This window comes from Microtus oregoni, unplaced genomic scaffold, assembly GCF_018167655.1.
Source record: "Microtus oregoni isolate MIOR12 unplaced genomic scaffold, Mior012 000040F_ref0000088, whole genome shotgun sequence".
NCBI lineage: Eukaryota > Metazoa > Chordata > Mammalia > Rodentia > Cricetidae > Microtus > Microtus oregoni.
This window is the reverse complement of record NW_024543207.1, coordinates 11,282,374-11,302,645: the sequence shown is the minus strand read 5'-3', so window position 1 is coordinate 11,302,645 and position 20,272 is coordinate 11,282,374. Positions and strand designations below refer to the sequence as shown.

Below are 20,272 nucleotides of genomic sequence, written 5' to 3'. Positions count from 1 at the left end.
TTTGCTTGCAATTTGTCTGTTTCTCACAGGCAGGTGGAGGTACGTACTATCACAAGCAAAGTTAAGAAATCACCCAAACTGCCTTTAGCAGGATGGATTGTTACAGTAAGTCTCCCCCCTACCAGACTCAGACATCAGTGAGTACCAGGCTCATGTCCTACAGGACACCAATCAAGAAAGTCAACAATGGAGGATAAACTGCCTCAGATCAAGTGCTTTCCATGGCCGGCCAGGACTTCCAGCCAAGTGAATAAAAGCACAAGGGAGGTGGGAATTAAAGCAGGGGCTAAGTCAAAAGCAGAAAACTATTTTGATCAAAATTTTTCCATCTTGCCGGGCGGTGGTGGCGCACGCCTTTAATCCCAGCACTCGGGAGGCAGAGGCAGGCAGATCTCTGTGAGTTCGAGACCAGCCTGGTCTACAAGAGCTAGTTCCAGGACAGGCTCCAAAACCACAGAGAAACCCTGTCTCGAAAAACCAAAAAAAAAAAAAAAAAAAAATTTTCCATCTTCACTCCAACTGGGTCTTCTCACTTTTAGTCTCACCATGATCAGAAAAAGGAAGACCATGAAAAGGAAAAGGCATGCCAATTCCAGAGAAACCCAAGCAGAACAAAATTCCTGCTAGAACCGGGAACTGAGACAGAGAGAAAATGACCTAGAACAGACAGACAGACAGACAGACAGACAGACAGTACTGATTACACAAACACAGAGTGGGAGGGAGCGGCCACGGCACCCTTCTCCTCTCAAGGCTATTCTTACATGTAATAAACACACACTACTGCTAAGCAGGACACGGAAGAAAGACTGGGTGTGCATGGGATATTTAAGTGGGAAAATAACATCTCCACATAAAGCTAGCCGTAGAAATCATTTACAGCAAAAACTAAAACCTGCTTCCTAAAATCCCTGAAGGAGAATCCGTTAGAGTACAAAGCAAGACCTCCTCATGTGCCCTTGAGGCATCCTTCTTTGACCAGAAGGCACCTTGCAGTCATAACCTCAAAAAAAAAAAATTCCCTAAAGCAAACACTGTAACATACGTAATTCAGGATGTATGCCATATCAACCACATACACATGTACACGCACACATAGCAAAGAAAACTGTCGTGCTTTCCATTTCTATTGACACTCTTACAATTCACAAAATTTCTTATGAATCATGTATAACTTAAAATCTGTAAAGGGATTTTTTTTTTTAAATGTGTTCCACTGGACAGGGGAAAAAGGTTTTGACTCAAATATTCCAAATGTTAAATTTAGCAGGTTCACAATGGCACAGAACAGAGCGAGCAGCTGCCAGATGACTGGCCTGTAATTTGGCTGAGCACTTGTGGGCAGTCCCTGGACCACAGAGAGCCACACGTGGTCTCTAGGAGTCCCAAACAGAAGGTTAGGGCTGTAATTTCAGGTTTGCTTGTTTCTCCAGTTTGTGCTGTAATTTATGAGTCCAGCTAAGGCTTCAGTTTGTTCCCTTGGGAAGAACTACTTTCTGGTGTCTGCACCCTTCACATAGCTGCCATGGGGTTACAGCAACTTAAAAACACTCCAAGGGTGGCAGGAGGCAGTGAGTGATGGGTCTGAGAACACAACAGAAAGCTCTGAACACAGGAGCAGAGTCCCTTGTTGTCTTCCCCATAGAGTACCACCCCGCACTGCTCAGAGAAGATAACAACCTCTTCCACCAGAATCCTCGAGTCCCACAAAGACCCCAAAATGTGTCCTAGACACTACATGACCATGTGGCGTTTTATCGCTGAAGAGAAATGTCACTTTTCTTCAGCTTCGTCCCCTCCCTACGCTCAGTGTTCCTGCATGGAAGCTCAAGGTCCAAAGACAGGCAGCTTGCACCAGCCAAGTGGGGACTCCACTTTCCCCTCACCTCAGCCAGAGATTTAATGAAGCCCCTTCAGGAACAAATGCAGGGATGGGGTAATCCATCCATTCGACAGAACTGAGCTCACATCCTATTATAGTGTGTTCGCCTTTCTCTGTCAACTCAGTCTGCACAGTATAAATGATACCCACCCACAGGACTGACGGAGAAGGAAATGAGCTCATACTGCCTGCAATACACCTAGCTGTTAGTTAACAGTGGTTCACTGACTCCTTCAAGGTAGAGCCTTTCAGACCCTCTGCACGCCACAGCGTATCACCATCCATTCAGCAGACAATCGCTGGACAAATTCTTTGCTTCTGAGGCTCAGAAACGTCCAAAGTGGGGGCTTCCAGTTTCATCTGTACCAGACGCTAGCAGCAACAAGAGCTCCAGTTTCTGTTTTGTCTAGTGACACCTGAAGCTGGAAAAGGCCAAACTGCTGTACTTAAACAAGAGACCCTAACCTCCATCTCCTATGCCTCCTAAACTGTTCTGATTGAAAACCTAACTAGAAAATGAAAACCCCTTTCACGGCAACGGAGTAAACAGAGTTCACACGGGGCTGGTGCCTGAACTTGGGAGAGGATGTAACAAGGAGGGAGGCCATCCCGCGGCCCTCACCTGGCATCTTCAGGGGACTCTGCGATGAGATGGAAGGTCCTGTCAGCCATGATGATGTCGATGCCATTCTCTTTGCTTGTGTTGTCTATGATCTCCCTGCAAGACACAGAGGCAGCGGGTGGAAATCAAGCATTGCAGAACAACCAAGCTGGGAAGTGTTTAGAAATTACATACCATGCCCCACTCCCCTATTCATGCAAGATTTCTTCTGAGACTCCTAAGGGGTATCCGAGACTGCAGACAGTAGTAAACCTCACAAACACTATGGGACACCCTGCCCCCGATAGTGTTGAGTGTCCCTGGCCCAGAATACCCGAGACCAAGTGTTTTACAGTTCAGAATGGGACCTGACTCTAAACATGGAATGCATTTATGTTTCATATACACACAGCCTGCAGGCATTTGTTTTACGCTAAGCAGAGGGCATACTACAGTGCTATGCTCCAGCTTCCAGAATGCAATGTCATATGGTGCTTTCCACACGCCTGAATTCTGACTGTAATTCATCATGCGAGGTCAGACTGGAATTCTCTACACGAGGTATCACAGCGGCATTCAGAGTTTGGAGACCTTTAGATTTTGGATTTCCCGAGTGGGGACATACAACCCACCCAAGCATCTGAACTGGAAAGCTTGCTTTGTAAATTAGACACAGCAAAGGTAATCACCAATAGAACAGATGCTATATCCCAAACATCTCCATTTCTCTCCCACTAAATAGGAAATGTTTCTAATTGGTGTCTTTTGACCACAGGTAACTGAAATCATAAACACGAATGAAAACAAGGCCAGATGAACAGAGCACATTGTCACCAGCCTTTTTTTAGCGACCTCTAGGGGGAACCAGACTCCTCTGTGTTCCTAATAGTGGGTCTCCAGTGGGGTTAGGGATGGGGTGGAGAGGGAGAAGGGTGAGGTGTTTCCCCGATATCTCTGCAGAGATCTCTTATCACAGAGGACATCCAATGTCTAACTCTGCTCAAAGCCTAGAAAAGCCTTCCTCTGGCTCCCATCTTTGATCTACAATAGGAGGAAACCCAGAGGGGAGCCTAGTACGGTGTGAGTGCTTTCCCTACTTGATCTCAGCTGCTGCGGCTTGAGGATGCCTCTCCCAAGCTCCTGTGTCAGATAGGTTTTCAACCTTCTTTTTGTCCCCCACCCCTTTCTTTGTAGCTCTGGCATTGCACCCAGGCCCTGAGCAGTTGGACAAGCACTCTACCACTGAGCTATATCACATTGGTGTTTTTACTAGACAGGGTCTCAAACTGGCAAGTCTCCTGCCTCTACCTTTACAGTGGGGATTCGGGACATGTGCTACCTGGTATATTCCTTACTCCCCCCTGAGAGCATGCATTTTGCCACTTTCCCAAATATTTGTGGTTTCCTGATTTTAAGCAGTATGGGTACAGGTTCTTCCAAACAATTTTTTTTTTTAATACTTAGAATTTATTTAACCAAAAAAAAAAAAAAAGCTGCCCCTAAGCCCCCAAAATTTTCTAGACACATTAAATTTTAATAATAAGAGTCCCTTGACAGTCCAAAGCTTTGGTTCTAAAAGGGATTATTGGCAGGAAAGAAGGTTGTGTGGAATTTATATTCCAGCTCAGTTCTTCTACTGAGGGGAACCACAGGTGTGGAGTTAGTAAGCACATCACGGATAGATGATAAACGATTCATTTCAAAATGTACCTGTCAATCAACTCTCCATTTAGCTGTTGGCTGGCAGCCAGAGTGAGGAAGAAATAGAAGGGGCGAGCTGACCCGCAGGAGGGCTCTCAACCAATCACCTCACACACATGGCTTTATTCTTTCCTAGTTTACTGAGATAGGGTCTCATCATATAGGTCAGGCTGCTCCCAGACTCTCTAGTAGTCCAGGCTGGCCTCAAATTCGATTTTCCTACCTAAGCCTCCCCAGAGCCGAGTTTAGAGATGTGCATTATAACTGGCTTTATTCAAACCAACTTTCTCTGCATACACATCATTATATTTACAGTCGATATATATATATATATATATGTGTGTGTGTGTGTGTGTGTGTGTGTATATATATATATATATATATATATATATATATATATACACTCAAGGGTCTATCTTCCCAGTGAAAATCAACATCTGGGTGTAATTTAACCTCAAATAAAAAAAATAAATGATTCACAGATTACCTCGTTTCCTAGTTCTTTCACAATTTAACCCACTAAAGTGAGTTGTTAAGTCTGTTTGAGAACCTATGCTGGCCCACTGCTGCAGAGAACTCGTGGGCTGGGGACACACACAAAGGTTACATAAAATGTGTCAACGAGAACAGAGAGAACTGCCACACTACACCCCTAGGCATAGCCTATCTTTCCTTTAGATCCCTCACATGGCCTGCGGTCACCTTGACAGCGTATTTCTGTGTCTGTGCTTTCGTCTTGCTATTTATCAGTGCTTCCTTTTCCTTGCTAGTTGGTGGTGGTGTGGGGACTGGGAACTGAGCGCATTGGCACACATTAGCAATCTCAGAACTGGGGAGGCAGAGACAGGAGAATCCCTAGGGCTTGCTGGCCTGCCAGCCCAACCCAATGCTCCAGGCCCCAGTGACAGACTATCTCTGAAGGAAAGCGTCTGAGGAATGGCATCCCACATTGATGTCTGGTTTCCATATACACACATGCATGAGCGTGCGTGCAAACACACACACACACACACACACACACACACACACACACACACACACTTTCAAAAATGAAAACACGTGCCCATCAGTACAATCCAGAAGCCAGGCTGCAGGAACATACTTGGCTGTCCGGACTTCCACAGTGCCCTTGAGCTTCTCCTCGCTGTCATTTTCAAAGTACATCAGCTTGGACTGGCGCAGGACAAACCAGCGCCGTTTCCAGTTCCTCCTGGACAGCGTGGAGGAGCCTCCACCTTTCTTGTGTAGCCAGCCTTGCTTGAGGGCCTCCTGCTTGGAGCGGAACCACAGGAAGGTCTCATCCTTGAGGACACACCAGCGGCGCTTCCAGGAGTTCATTAAGCCACCTGTTCCCCCAAGAAGGGGCAGGGAAAGGGTTACGGAGTCAATAAAACCAAGCGACAAAACCCATATAGCCCATTCTGAGCCTTGCCTCAGCTGACAGGCACTCATAGACCCTTCCAGAGTGGAGGAGGGGCTTCTGGTTTCTGTCCAGTGGACAGAAGACGATCCAGCAAAGACGGGACATCCTAGAATGTTGCTCCTCCTCAGTTAGCTGAGAAATCTCCTTAAGCAGCCCACATAAATGTAGTCTGTGACTGATCTTCGGCCCAGGAATGATTTCTGAAGTGCCCCAGAGAAATCAATCTCCCCTTACTTGGTAGATGTAGGAGCGAGCATTATCAGTTCCAGAACTCGTGATGGAGTCTCAATCGAGAGACTATGAAAATACTGTGTTTTGGGCAATGTATCTTCTCATAGAAAAATATCATCATCTGAAGATGGATTATAGGTGAAAGGTAACAGGCTGAGACTATCACAAACAAGCAGGCGTGGAGAGGGACATCCATCAGACTAGGAAAGAGAGAAAGGGCAGGTGGAACTGGATCTAGCCTACCTACCTTCTTTCCTTCTGTTCTTTTTCTGTGGGACTGGGGTCTAACCCAGGTATCTATGAATGCTACGCAAGCTGGTATATTCCACTCCAGCTCACCCCATTTTTCAGTCTTTATTTTGAGATAGGGTTTCATTCCGATGCCATTGTTGCCCTCCTACTTCAGCCTTCTGAGTAGAGGAAATAGCACTACATACCAGCACACCTGGCGGGAAACGTTCTTGAACTGAGATAACATAAGGAGAATACATACATGGCTATCTTTCATAGGGTGAGGTGACCTTGGCAGCCAGGTTCACTCACAGATATGTAGCTGGCATCTTACCAGCCACACTCAGAAGTCTTTCACAATGGCACATGGGAGAACACAACCCATTTCTACCTCTCACTATAAAACAGTTCATACTATCTTCTTTTGATCAAACCGTGACCAAAGCAAGGGACATATGACATGGAGACTTAAGGCCCAAACAACAATGTATTCCTCTTCAGTCAGAAAACACATCTAACAGACCCTTTCCTGGAGCCAATGGAGAGCTGAGAGAGCCCCCCCCCCCCCCCAACAAAAATACCCACTCTCCCTCCTCAGACTTTGGAAGTTCTCCACTCAGCTGGCTGAGACCGCTGGTGACTAAGCCAAGGCAGAACTGTTTCTCTGCGCAAACCTGCCAAGGACTCTCACGATGAAGCATGATGATTGTTCTGATTTGTGACTTTAATCTTCATCGTTCAAAACAGGCCCAGAAGAAACCTCAGCACAAGGCTGTTCTGTTGTCGTTTTATCTTTAAGTGATAAATCTTAGTCAAATGCGTCAATAGTAGTCGCTGTGCGGGCCTCCCTGCAGCTGCTCTTCTGCTCAGAACACATGACTGTATGTTTATGATTTCAGGGTGACCACTTGGCATTGGATAACCAACAGGGAGGCTTTTCCCTGGAGAGGACAGGTCCTCTACTCAGTGTGGCTAGTTTCCTATAGTTCTTTGTTTAGGATTGGGCCCTAGGAAACTCCCTGCTGTGTCCACTGCACTTGGGCGTGCAGGGGGCCCTGTCCTTGAGACTTTCCTCCTTGGTCAACACTCACTGAGTGCTAAGTGTCTTAGGAATTTCCCAGCATTCATCTTTCCAAACGTGACTTCAGGCAACAGAGGTCTTCCCCAAGCTAAACCCGGCAGGAAATTTATGAGCACTTTGCAGATATTTGGCTCACAGTGAAAACTGAAATAACTGAACATGGTCATTGGACTCACGTTTTAGAAAAGGCAGGCAGGCGGACACACACGAATTTGTGTGTGCATGTGTGAGCGGGCAGGGAAGAAAAGGGCTGGATATAACAAAATCCTTGCTGATAGCGAAATCAGGAGGAGAGCAAGGCTTGCAGAATCAGGGATGAGTGCTTCTGTTGTCATTCCGAGGCCCCGTGCTCTACTCCCCGTTCCCCACCACCCCTAGCCTAGGACCCTACAAGAAATAATCCATCTGTATTAATCTGCCAGCCAATCCCGATGATGACTGGTTTCTCACTGTGCTTGACTCTGTGTGAGGACCCAGCACCACACATGATCCAAGCACAAACTTAAGACCTGAATTAAAACAATTCCTAAGCGGTAGGTGCCTCCAGGTTTTTTGATGCCTAATATTTAAGTGCAGCACATTTGATATTGAACAGCAACTGGAAGAGATGCCCAAAAAAGTCATGGTGCAGCAGGTATAAGCTGGCTATGTCCCCACAGCTGTCAACACATCCTTCCAGGTCTTGTGTGTGTGGAGGAGGGACACAGAGCGGAGTTTTCATTAAACTCGGTCCCAGGGCCTTCACAGCAGTGACCGAGTTCACATCTGAGTGTGAGTGACAAAGAGGTGACACAAGACAGGTGAAGAGTGGGATGAAAAACGGACGCGCATGCTCGCAAACTCTGACCTATCACCCGGAACCAATTCAGAAAAGTCAAGGCCACATTCACCAGGCAGTAGCAGCCACACTGCCCCAACGCGACCCAGGGTTCTTCATTCACCTAAGTGGCCCGTCACTGGTGACAGGTGAGGGCTGTGCTGACTGATTCTCCATAGCTTTACCCCAACCCAGGCTGTGGGGGCTGCGGGCTGTACCTTTCATGTACAACCCAGGCTGTGGGGGCTGCGGGCTGTACCTTTCATGTACAACCCAGGCTGTGGGGGCTGCGGGCTGTACCTTTCATGTACAACCCAGGCTGTGGGGGCTGCGGGCTGTACCTTTCATGTACAACCCAGGCTGTGGGGGCTGCGGGCTGTACCTTTCATGTACAAAAAGCTGTGGAAATAGGGCAGAGTGACGCAGCTGTACACAGAGTCTCGCCGGTAGGAGAGCTCGTCGTCCGTGTCGAACCTGGAGTCAAAGTCCTCTTCGCTGTCTTCGAACTGGACGAGGAGACAGAGAGGGAGAGGCAGCGGTGAGCAGGATGTGGGAAGCAAGCGATGAAAACACCCACCGGCTAAACATCAACATAACTGGAGCACACTCCCTATCCGGGCCATCACAGTTTGGGGCCATCTGAGGAATTCAGAATTACAGAGTACTCAGCCCTTAGGGTCAAGCTGTGAGCTGACCTGATACCTACAACACAAATTGACCTCTACTTGAAGGCTCCATGCTAAAAAGATGTTTAGCCAGGAGGTGGTGGCGCATGCCTTTAATCCCAGCACTCAGGAGGCAGAGACAGGCAGATCTCTGTGAGTTTGAGGCCAACCTGGTCTACAGAGCTAGTTCCAGGACAGTCAGAGCTGTTATACAGAGAAGCCCAGCCTCTAAAAACAGGGCAGGAGGAGATACTTAAGGGCATCATTTTAATCGAGCCATGCCAAAGTTACTCTTCTTTAAGTTGTTATACCAAAAACATGGCCAAGTCTGAAAAAGTAAAGACAGTATTTAATACATAACAAAAAGAAAAAACCTAAGAAAATTTAAAAAAGAATAAATAAAAGACCCAGAAAATGAAAAGAACATTCCTCCCTTATCAAGATTATAAGAAATACACTGTTTAGTATGGACTATTAAGTTATTGTCAGGAAATTCTTCAATACAAGGGACTCTGGGGCCAGCTTAAGCCAGGTATGTCTGTAGATGGCTTGGATGAAGGTCAGTTCTGGGCTCCGCAATGACCCCATTTTGAAAAAGAAAGGAGTTGAAGAGTTTCTCTAAGAACACAACTGACATCTTTAGGGGTCCTGTCTTAATGCCGCAGTGTGGTAGACGGTGGGGCACTTCTACTCTCAGTGACAAGAGGACAGATACTCACCGAGGACTGGGCCCCTTCCGAGCTGAACCGGTAAGCTCCAGAACTGTTGTAGGTGCCCACAGAATACCTGTAGTCTGGGGACCACTGGCTCCCATAGGAGTTGGAGAAAGTCACGCTGCTGCCAGAGGTGATGGCCCCGTCCTCGTAATCGTCCTGGTCATAGTCGTAGTCGCCATCGGGGGAGGGCAGGTCCCCGTTGTTTTGGGGCATACAGTAGGTAGACTCCCCACTTGAGGAGTTGTGCAAGCTGGCAGAGTCCTGCACGGACGGAGCAAGCAGCACCGTGCTGTCGGCACTGGGGCTGGTGGGCACCACCGTGTAGTTCATATAAGGGTCCTCCTCTGAGGAGTCATCACTGGTCCGAATGCCGCTGGTTCGCTGGTCAGAGTGGCCATGCTCACTGGGGTTGGGCGAGTCCTTGAAGGCATCATCGTCAGCCTCGAAACCTTCGTCCACCTCCTCCTCGGGGTAGGGCTGGCTGAAGTTGAAGTTTGGCTTCTCGCCGCTGGCCGTCTCCGCGAGTTCATTGAGCTCGCCTGAAATCTCGCTCCCCACGGACAGGGAGCACTCAATGTTGCGGACACACTCGTCGATCTCGTCGAAGTTGAGGGACTCCAGGAACTCCTGGGCAGCACGGCAGGCCTCGTCCTCCAGCCTCCGCAGTTCCTCATCCCGCAGCTGCTGCAGCTTCTGCAGGGAGGCCTCGGTCAAGGACAGCTCCTGCTGCTCTTTCATGCGCTGGAGGTCCTCGATTTCCTTCTCCAGACGGAGGATCTCCTCCACCTGCTTGTTCTCCCTCTGCTTTTCCAGCTCCCGGGTCAGCTCCGCTTCCCTCTGGCTCTTCTGCAAGGCTTCAAGTTCTTGCTGCCTCCTTGCTTCCTCCTCCTGGACATGGGGGAAGATGGGTTTTAGAATCAGCACCTTCTTCCTTTACACACATCGAACTATAGCCCCACCCAACTGACATGCTGAAGTCCTCTCCCTAACACCCAGGATATGGCAGTAGTTGGACCAGGGGCTTTTAATCAGGTGATTAAGTTAAAATGACGAGGGGTCAATGAGGTGAGCCTGTATCCAATATGAATGGTGTCTTTATAAAAGTGGAGAGTGGAACAAACACCAGGAAAGACACATTAAGAACCAAGCATGGTGTAAGGACACAGAGAGGCCTCAGGAGAAACCAAGCCTTGGAAACGGCACAGAATGTGATGGCATCCCTAGGGCACTGCCAGGGCGATACCGTACTACAGACAGACCGTACTATTCACGCTGAAATCTCAAGCACTCTCTAAGCCCTGCACCACTGGGAGGGGCGGGTACCAGCATCTCCCCAGCATCTGTTATTCCACTACCTCCCGCTTGACTTCCATTCTAAACCCCAGTGTCAAGGGTTGCCGCAGGAAGGAAGTACATGAAGAGCCCCAGATGTAGTCCTGGTCCTTACCTGCTGGGCGCGGAGGAGCTCAGCTTCTCTTTGTGCTCTCTCTCGCTCTCTAAAAAAAAAAAACAGAAAAGAAAAACAGCTGGTGAAAACCAAAATCTCCGAAACTGTTTTTCAATGGGACTAATTTTTTTTTTTTTTTTTTTTTTTTTTTTTGGCAGTGCCGGTGCTTGGATACTAGGCAAGCACTTGACTGCTGAGCCCAAATATCTCTGCCAGTTAAAAAACAGGAAGAGGGCTGAGCAGACAGCTCAGTCTGTAAGGTCCTCACTGTGCAAGCATGAAGGCCTCTGTTCAGATCCTCTGCACCCATGCAAAGAGCCAAGCATGTGGTACATATTTGTAATTCCAATGTTGGAGGAAACAGAAACGAGGAGCCCCTTGGAGCTCGCTGGTCAGCCAGCCTTTCCAGATTGGTAAGCTTCCGGTTCACTGGTAGCAGAGAGAAACTGAGGAAGCTCCCTGACTTCAACATCTGCCCTCCACATCACGCACCTACATGTATGCTTGTTTGTGTGTTGCATACGCACACACGCACACGCACGCGCGCGCGCGCACACACACACACACACACACACACACACACACGGATGGGTGTACTTACTCTGTGTATAAAGAGAACTGTTCACAGACCTGAGTCTTCTGGGCTGTCAAGAACTACTGTTTCACACGAGCTCTCCAAGTCACCTGGGAATTCCTGACACCCATGAGGGGTGACATTCCCAAGGTCCCCTTATGTCTCACCCAAGCAAGTACATACCTTTCTTCTTCCTCTCGCTTCTTCTCTTCCTCCTGCCTCTTCCTTTCCTCCTGCTCCTGCTTCTCAGCCAGCAGCTGTCTGTAAACCCGGCGAGCCAGCTGTCCTCTGAGTTGCTTCTGGAAGACGATGGCTGCCTTTCTCAAGAGCAAAAATCGCTTCCTCATGAGGAAGGCTCTGTAGTTCTTCTGTATCGTCACCACACCGCAGAGGACCTTTCTATATTGTTTCCTGCAAATGAGATGGCCGTGTAGGAGATGAGGCTCTGGGCTATTCAGATGAGCTTACATTATGACGAGACAAAAGGAAATCACTCAGATTTGAGCCTGGATTCTCATTATGGAGACTGGCAGGCAGGGGAGGAAGTTTAGGCCCAAACAAAACAGAAGAGAAACAAAAGAATGATAATAAACAAAAGAAAGCTAGAATCCTATCATTATCTCTGCTAAATTAACAAGTAACCCGAAGACCAACTTTGAGCAGTCTGCCGCAGGCTGGTGAACACAGCCAAAGAAGATCCCATATGTTTTGCTGTTCGTGTGAAGGCAAGAAAACAAAATGCTACCACATGAAATGGAATAGCCAAGGGCTTCCTGTGGCCTGCAGAGTACACCTGACCAAATGACCATGAGGCAGAGTTGGTAGCACATGGCTTATGTTGGTGGTGGTTTTGGTTATTTTGAGACAGGGTCTCTCTGTGTAGCCCTGGCTGTCCCTAGAACTAGCTCTATAGACCAGGCTGGCCTTGAACTCACAGAGATCCATCTGCCTCTGCTGGAATTAAAGGCAGGTGGTTTCAGCACTTGGGCATGAGGCCAAGCTGACCAACACTGAGTTCCAAACCATCCACGGCTCACAGTAAGATTTTCTCACAAAACAGCAAAATTAAACAGCCATGAAAGAAGTAATGAGAGAAAGGGTCTCTAGACAAAGCGAGGCAAGTTGAGAATTCTTCATCCCCAAACCTCAAATCTGCAATTTCTTGAATGCTAATAGGAAGCTTAGAAAATTTTAGATTCAAGCACTGAAGAAATGGTTCAACGCTTAAGAGCACAGGCTGCCCTTCCAGAGGACCAGGGTTTAATTCCCAGCACCCACACAGCAGCTCACAACCACCCGCAGGCACATGATACAAGGACATACATACAAGCAACAAACCCATGCACATAAAATGAAATTAAGGGCTGGAGAGATGGCTCAGTGGTTAAGAGCATGGCCTGCTCTTCCAAAGGTCCTGAGTTCAATTCCCAGCAACCACATGCTGGCTCACAACCATCTGTAATGAGGTCTGGTGCCCTCTTTTGGCCTTCAGGCATACCCGCAGACAGAATATTGTATACATAATAAATAACTATTTTAAAAAATAAAAAAATAAAATGAAATCAAGAGATTTTCCGATTTCTGGGGCTAGGAATGATATAGCTCATAGGCAGAATGTATGCTTATCATATATGAACAAATATGGGAGGGGTCAATGTTTCACACAGTAAAAAAATATTTGGATTCTGGAGTATTTTTGTTTCTGCCTGTCAATCATTAGAGACCAGGGAGATATTCCAATAAGAAGACCCCAGAATCTGAAATGCAACAACAGACACCCTCAGGTAGCAGTGCCAAAGGACACTGCCACACCCCAGGGGTTTCAGGATATGCCACAGAGCCAAGCGTGAGGCTTCTAAGTGCGCTCTGCCCAGGTCAGGCTTACTGGGTTGTTGCTGCGGCCACTCATCTGATCTAGAGCTTCATGCCCCTCCCATGGGTGGGGTTCTTACCTGGCCAAGTAGCCCAAGATGTGCGCTCTGATCACCATGGCTGCGCGGTTAATCTCCTCTTCCCGCCTTTTCTCCAGTTTCTGCTCCAAGGATTCCCGAAGGAAGACCTGCCCACGAGGGAGGCATGTGTCAGGGGAAAAGAACACGGTTGCAGAAGGAGACATCTGGGGACAGCACCCGTTCCTTTACTGCCGTCTGTTGCAAACTCCCACAATAGGGCTTTTCAGGACAGGGCATTTTACATGGCTCACCTGCCACAGACCAATACATTCTAAAATCCAATAAAGGTATATGAAAAGAAAAACAAAAAGGGGCAGACAGGAAGTCAAGTCCCACCTTCTGTTGTTATTACTACATTCAACAGGCATGAAGGGATGGTCAGATGGCCACCAAAGTTCCTAATGTCTTGCTTAGGTCATTGTTGCCAGGGCACACTTACTAGCTGCATTGGTCCTAGACTGAATCTGAGTGACAAGAGACACAGAGATCGGCACAGAAAGAGGAGACACCGAGGAGTGAATTCAGGAGAGTCCTGAAACATTATAATTCTGCTATCTTGTGGGAAGCCACCTTCTCTCCATGCCTGCTAAGCAACTGCCACCAGAGTATCTTGGCTTCAAAAATTTACACGTACAGAAAAGTACTGATACCAGGAAAGCATCTCGGGGCACTGGAGAGATGGCCCAGCGGTTAAGAACGCTTGCTGTTCTTCCAATGTGATCAGGTGGATCACAATTACCCAAAACTCCCAGTCCCAGAGGATCCCACATCTTCTGGCCTCCATGGGCACTTGTGCTCATAGGCATACTCCCATACACATAACTAAAAACAAAGTAATTTTTTTTTAGAGACAGGATTTGGAGCCTGTCCTGGAACTAGCTCTTGTAGACCAGGCTGGCCTCAAACTCACAGAGATCTTCCTGCCTCTGCCTCCCAAGTGCTGGGATTAAAGGCATGAGCCAACACTGCCTGGCATAAATTTTTTTTTAAAGGAGGGTGAGGAAGAAATTCTGGGATCTGGGAACATAGTTTAGTGGCAATGAGAGCCTAGTAGACAGTATGGATGAGGTTCTGAGTTCAGATCAAGCCCCCTCCTCCCCCACCCCTTGTAATTCTGATTACCAAGTTCGAAGTTGGAAACGAAGCGTATTGGTTCAGGGGTTACACACACACCAGGTTCAGAAATGAATAAAAAACTACAGGTCCTTCCAGGCTCATTTTGGTTAAGGGTCTCGTTAATCTAATGCTGGTCAAGTTAACTGCATCTCATATGGGTCTTTAGCATTAGTATCTCTCAGTTTTGAAAAGATGCAGACATGAGGGCTTTCTCTCAGTAAAGGTACCAGCTCTCATCTGGAATAAGGGGTTAAGGACCTCTGCTCCAGCAGCAAGGCAGAATGTGGGCTTTACTTTTCTTGTTCTTGGCTGAGGTTTTGGCAACCCAAAGGGTTTCAGGCTCTCTGCTGATCTCACACACAATAGTTGCTGTGGTGGCTAAGATGACACACACATGGCATTCAAATTCAAGCTGGAAGACCTTGGGGCTTCGCTTCTGAGTTGCCTTGCAGATTCACAACGCAAGGGTCTCATTTAATCAGCATTCCTGACTGCCTGGTATGTGTGCATGCACACGCCGTGCGCACGCACACACGCACACACACCCCACATCAGGATGTTAATAACAACCACCGAGCAGTGTCTGGGAACGCTACACCTTATGGACATCACCAGTCCCCAGGGCAGGTGTGGCAGTTTCCCGCCATTCTACCTTGGTCTTCCCCAGTTGCCACTCGCTGTTGGAGGCATCGTAGAGCTGCAGTAGCACAGTGCACTTCCCTCGGATGTCCTCAGGCAGGGCCAGGCTCCGCATCAGCACTTTGTATCTGCCAGAGAGGGCACACGGTGTTACCTTCTGCTCTCTCCTACCCCTTCTGGAGAGAGAGGTGGGGCGGGTGAGAGGAAAGGGAGGCTCCATTTAGCTCCTTCTTGCCTTTTGTAAAAATCCTGAAAGGGTCTCCGGACAGCATATCCTGCTTTTCGAATCCTCACGGTCTCCAGCATCCCAGAGTAGCGCAGCTGGTTTAACACCACCGCCTGATCAAACTGGTCTGGCATCTAAACCGTGAACAATGGGATGACATGGGATCGTTAGATGACACAGCGCTCACAAGGCCACCCTCACTGCTGTTTCGTGTGCATATACACACTGTAATTTTGAACCGACACAAAATACACAACAGAAAATAAATGCCTGTGGATTCATCACCAACTTCCCCAGTCCCAGCCAAGCCTGCTGCGCCCACCAGCCTCTTTACTGTCCCTTCATACCTTTGCCAATTTAATCTCATTAGTAAAACGTTAAGCATATATATGACAGTTTAACATAACTACCATACCATTACTACATCTTAAACGATACCATCGATCCCTTAAAATATCAATATCCATGTTCAAACACTTGATCATGTCACAAATACACCTCAAAGTTGACTTGTCACCGTTTTAAAGTCCACAACGTTATGTAAATACAGTTCTGAATATAGCTCTCTTTGTTAAACTTCTATTTAAGGATAGCGAGAGATATTTTCTTAGCTGAAAAAATACAGTAATCAATAAGGAACACACAGGACAGAGATTCTCTCTCACACACATACACACTCACGCGCGCGGCGAGGCCAATACCTCACTGATTGCGAGTTCCCCCAGAGTGATCCCAAGGACACAGAGATGAGACAGGAAGCCAAGCCAAGGCACCTCCTCGGGTGTCTGCTCTCCCGTCTGCACAGCTGCCAGCTGGCTCTGCCGCTGGAACAATCGTTTTTTCAGGGGAAAGCAAAGCGGGTCACTTCCCACTTGCAGCTTTTTGGACGGTGATCCATTCTTCTAACCCAGGCCCCTAGTCCCTTTAATTAACTTGTATGCTGTTATCCTATAGAAGTCTAATAAAAGAACCCAAACCAGCCATACTGTGGAAAAGGCCAAAAAACACAAAGTAGTTTCCTCTCTAACCCTTAAAAAAACAAAACAAAACAAAACACAATTAGTCATGAACACAAAAGTAGGCTTAAAGCCAGGTTATTCTGCAGCTTCAAAAACTAAAATTAAAATGACGACGACAACAGTGCACGCGCGCGCGCGCACACACACACACACACACACACACACACACACACACACTGCAAATCCCTCTGATGGAACAGCTGCCCCCATCTCCAGCAGGCAGACTCCTCTCAAGAATGCCTTACACAAACACTGTGGTCAGGTTGTCTTTACTTAGCAGTATTCTAACAGAGTGTAGCCAACAAATTAGGGCAAGCGGCCAGGGACCGGCGACTCGGATTTTTAGTCTCTGCATTTGAACTCTCCTTAGAAAAGGAAGAAAAGCAAAAGGCTCTGAAATTCAAATCCCCGTGACACACTTTAGCTCTGGGTTAAAGTTGGGAGTGTGAGGGTAAGTAGCTGCGCTGGAAGCATTTGGCTGTGACGCTTCTAGCTTGACAGATTTAGAAACAAAACCTTAGCAGCAATGATCTACGAAGAATAGTACAGAGTGCATTTACGGTTACAGACTATCAGACACCTTCAATTTTGTTAATAAATTCAGTGGAAGCGGAGAAACTTTTAACTGGCGTCATCTGAGGTTCCAAGAAGTGAGAATTAGCACTCCTCCAGTTATCGCTGTCCCTGACCCACATTCTGGCCCTGTCACCTCCTTCCTCCACATAATTCCTTAGCCTGGCATCCACGTTATTAGAGCACTCGAAAAGATAGGCCTCCAGGGGCCGCCCCTCTGAACCCGGTCGGCACTCACCATCTTCCTGCGTCTCCAAGGGACATTCCACCTTCTGCTAGGCTCTCGGGCCAAACTTCATACGGAAAACGACTGCCACCCTGACCTTTTCCCCACAGCTAAAGACTTGGAACAATAATGAACACCATTCCTGGGCTTTAAAAAAAGTGCCCGGTCACCATGACAACCCTTTCCACTCCGGGCTAATTAGTGTGGTGTGGTTCTAGGATTCGATACAGTGCTGCGAGGGGAGTGAGGGACGCTGGGAGCTGCGGCTTTCTGCAGACTCCCACAGCCATTGTGCCTCAGCCCCTTCCCAGTAATTTAACCAGGGGAAGGGGGCTCTATAGGCAGATTGTCGCCCTGGGCAACCCGCCTACGGTGGTCACGAGGGGGTAGCCCAGGCTTTCCATTGGTGCTTCTCTTTTCAGTGGCAACTTCCTTTTCTGGTGAATTTAACTTTCAAAGATGTCACAGCTGGAGGCTGGACAAGAAGCGTTTTGCTTTTCAAAGCCTGCCTAATGCTTGCTAGTCCTCGCTGGTAACCAGTTCTCCCAGCCCTGCTGCACGCAACAAAGACTGCCTGCGGGGCTCTAACAGCCAGGTTTTGATGGGAACAAATAGACTGGATTTTTGGAAGAAGCCTTTCTAACTCCAGGCAATTGCAGCCCCAGCGAAGTCACTAACTGCACTATTATGAAACACCTTCTACGGACAAGATTTTTGTCATTTGGGCTCGTGGAAGAGTCACAAGTGGGGGCTAAATTTTGTCCTTAAGGTTTCTGATGTTTGGAAGGGTGCCATGGGTGTCACCTTGACTGGGAAAGATGGTCCGTGGACAAAGATACACCCCTGAAAAAGCTGGGCACAGTGACACTTCTGTGAACCCTGATGCTGAGCTTCGTACACAGGCAGATCTTAGGAACTCGGTAGCTAGCCTGTCTAGTCCAAAGCCAGCTTCAGTTGGAGGTCTTGTCTCAAAAATAAGGCGGTGGTGCATCCCTGCGTTGGCCCAGTAAAGGTGCTTGCTCTGGGATTTGATCCAGGGAACACACACAGCAGAGAACGCATTCCACCTACAGGTATGCCCCTTTCATAAATGAATAAGTAATGGGAGGGCAATAGAAGTTACTCAAAGTCAACTTCTGGCCTCCACATGCACACTCTGGAGAAAGAACATACACACACAGGTGGCACACACACACACACATAATACAACAGAGAGTCTAAGTCTGCACTGCAGCAAACACAAACAGAAAGACAAGAATGGTCTTACTCATCCAGATGAACCTACGGGTCATTAGTGGCATTACTGCTATGCTCTCAGGAGGGAATTTCATGCCTGACGTATGAATGCAAAGGTCCAAGGCTGGGGAAGTCAAAGGCCCTGGGGGGTGGGTATGGCGTGGGGCGGGGGCTACTACCACTAAGTAAGTCTAAGTGGTCAGGCTGTCAAACTGCCTTCTAGATAATTTGAAAAAATTAGTGCTGTCCTCAGCTTTGGTCCTTCTATCAATGAGCAGCAGTTAATATAAAGTCATAACTGGTCAAATAGCTAAGGATAAGAGATTGTTGGGTGCTCAGTCCTAAATGATGTACCTACCCTTCCAAGGAGGAGGATGGGATGGAAGAAATGTTGGGGGTGGGGGGGAGAATGACACACACCTGTAATCCCAGCCCTCAGGAGGCAGAGGCAGGTGGATTTCAGTGAGTTCAAGGTCAGCTGGGTCTACAGAGTAAATGCTAGGACTACCAGGACTGTACACAGAGAAATCCTGTCATGAAAAGAAAGAAAGAAAGAAAAAAAAAAGAGCCTTGGGCACCACATGGACTTGCACCAGTTTGGTGTCACAAGGGTCGAAGAGGAAGGTTGGCTGTAGAGGAAGGAGGAGCCCAAACAAAGGAGTGGGCAAAAAAACCCGCCTGCCATGGTCTAGTTTTCACATGGGGCAGAGACGAGATGCAGGGAAGAGACCCAGGCTGAGCAGGGACATAACATTCAGGACAGAATGGTTTGGGGTTCAAAAGATGAGGCCAAGTGTGGACCTTTGTGTGATCAAAGGACAACACTCAAAACGAGGCAGTCACCCACTATTGAAGGCCAGCGGCCACCTGACTCCAGCACACCAGAAGCGGTGGCACCTTCTGCAGAGATGACTGAAAGCGCCAGCCACGGATGCCCTTTGAAAATCGACAGCCCCCTTCCTGCAAAACTGGCCGTACCTGTGGCTGGTCACAAGGCAAGACACATATGAAAAACAAAGCAGGTGTAAGTGCAGGGAGACAGCTGAGGAGAATGGGTGGGAAAAGGACCAGACTGCACTAGAGAAGGAACTAGTCATTCAGACAACAGGTCTCCGTGTGAGTTTATCTTTAAGGACATTCCGGAACGGTACATCTTTGTGTGTGGTCATGACTGCGTGGATACACACATGTATGAGGAACGTATGTGCATGCACATATGTGACTAGATGCCAGAGGGACAACTGTAAATATTATGCCTCACGCACTGTCCACCACCTTTTTTTAAAAAGATTTATTTATTTTACTTTGTGTGTACGAGTGTTTTATCTGCATGTGTGTATGTGCACCATGTTCTTGCGTGCCTGTCCTCACAGAGGCCAGGAGGGTGCTGGATCCCCTGATAGTAATGACAGCAATTGTGAGCCGACTAATGGCTTAGGTATCTGAATGCAGGTCCTCTAAAGGAGCAGCAAGTGTTCCTAACTGCTGAGCCATCTCTCCACTCCCTAAATCCACAGTCGAGGAACTCAAGGATAAAAGGGCTGACTGCACATATTTTATCCCAGAACGAGGAATGCTATACCAACACGTTACCATACAGTCATGCTAAGTGAAAGAGTCCATCGCAAAAGATCACACATTCTATGATTCAATTCAGACAAAACATCCAGCAGAGGGAACTCTATAGAAACAGAAGTGGACTGACCAGGGAGCTGGGGAGGAGAAAAGGAGATTCTCTTTGGGATGGTAAATGTGGTCCAAATGGTGACTTTGGTGATAGCTGCCTGCTGCACCTGTGAAAAATTTAAAAGCCACCGAAATGTGTGCTTTCAGCAAGTGAGTCACGCGGTGCCTGAATTGGCTGGTTGTGGTGTGTGTTGTAGTTAGTGTTACTGGGGAGACTGAGGCAGGAAGAT

The 20,272-nt window shown here is 47.8% G+C and overlaps 1 protein-coding gene across 4 annotated transcripts in view; it reads right to left on the bottom strand.

Annotated features, from left to right (window-relative positions):
• The window catches only part of Myo10 (myosin X), a 201,702-nt gene that overhangs the window by 20,598 nt on the left and 160,832 nt on the right, over nucleotides 1-20,272 (bottom strand). For 2 of the 4 annotated variants that reach the window (XM_041632052.1, XM_041632051.1), the window contains exons 20-28: nucleotides 15,312-15,436; nucleotides 15,090-15,204; nucleotides 13,322-13,428; nucleotides 11,553-11,780; nucleotides 10,796-10,844; nucleotides 9,352-10,236; nucleotides 8,350-8,473; nucleotides 5,287-5,530; nucleotides 2,505-2,600 (exon numbers count right to left, since the gene is read on the bottom strand). In XM_041632052.1, coding sequence (XP_041487986.1) covers nucleotides 2,505-2,600; nucleotides 5,287-5,530; nucleotides 8,350-8,473; nucleotides 9,352-10,236; nucleotides 10,796-10,844; nucleotides 11,553-11,780; nucleotides 13,322-13,428; nucleotides 15,090-15,204; nucleotides 15,312-15,436 — 1,973 coding nt within the window. Of the gene's footprint in view, nucleotides 1-2,504; nucleotides 2,601-5,286; nucleotides 5,531-8,349; nucleotides 8,474-9,351; nucleotides 10,237-10,795; nucleotides 10,845-11,552; nucleotides 11,781-13,321; nucleotides 13,429-15,089; nucleotides 15,205-15,311; nucleotides 15,437-16,003; nucleotides 16,021-17,132; nucleotides 17,284-20,272 lie in introns of those variants that run through there. The other 2 variants (XM_041632053.1, XM_041632054.1) reach the window with 2 other exon arrangements.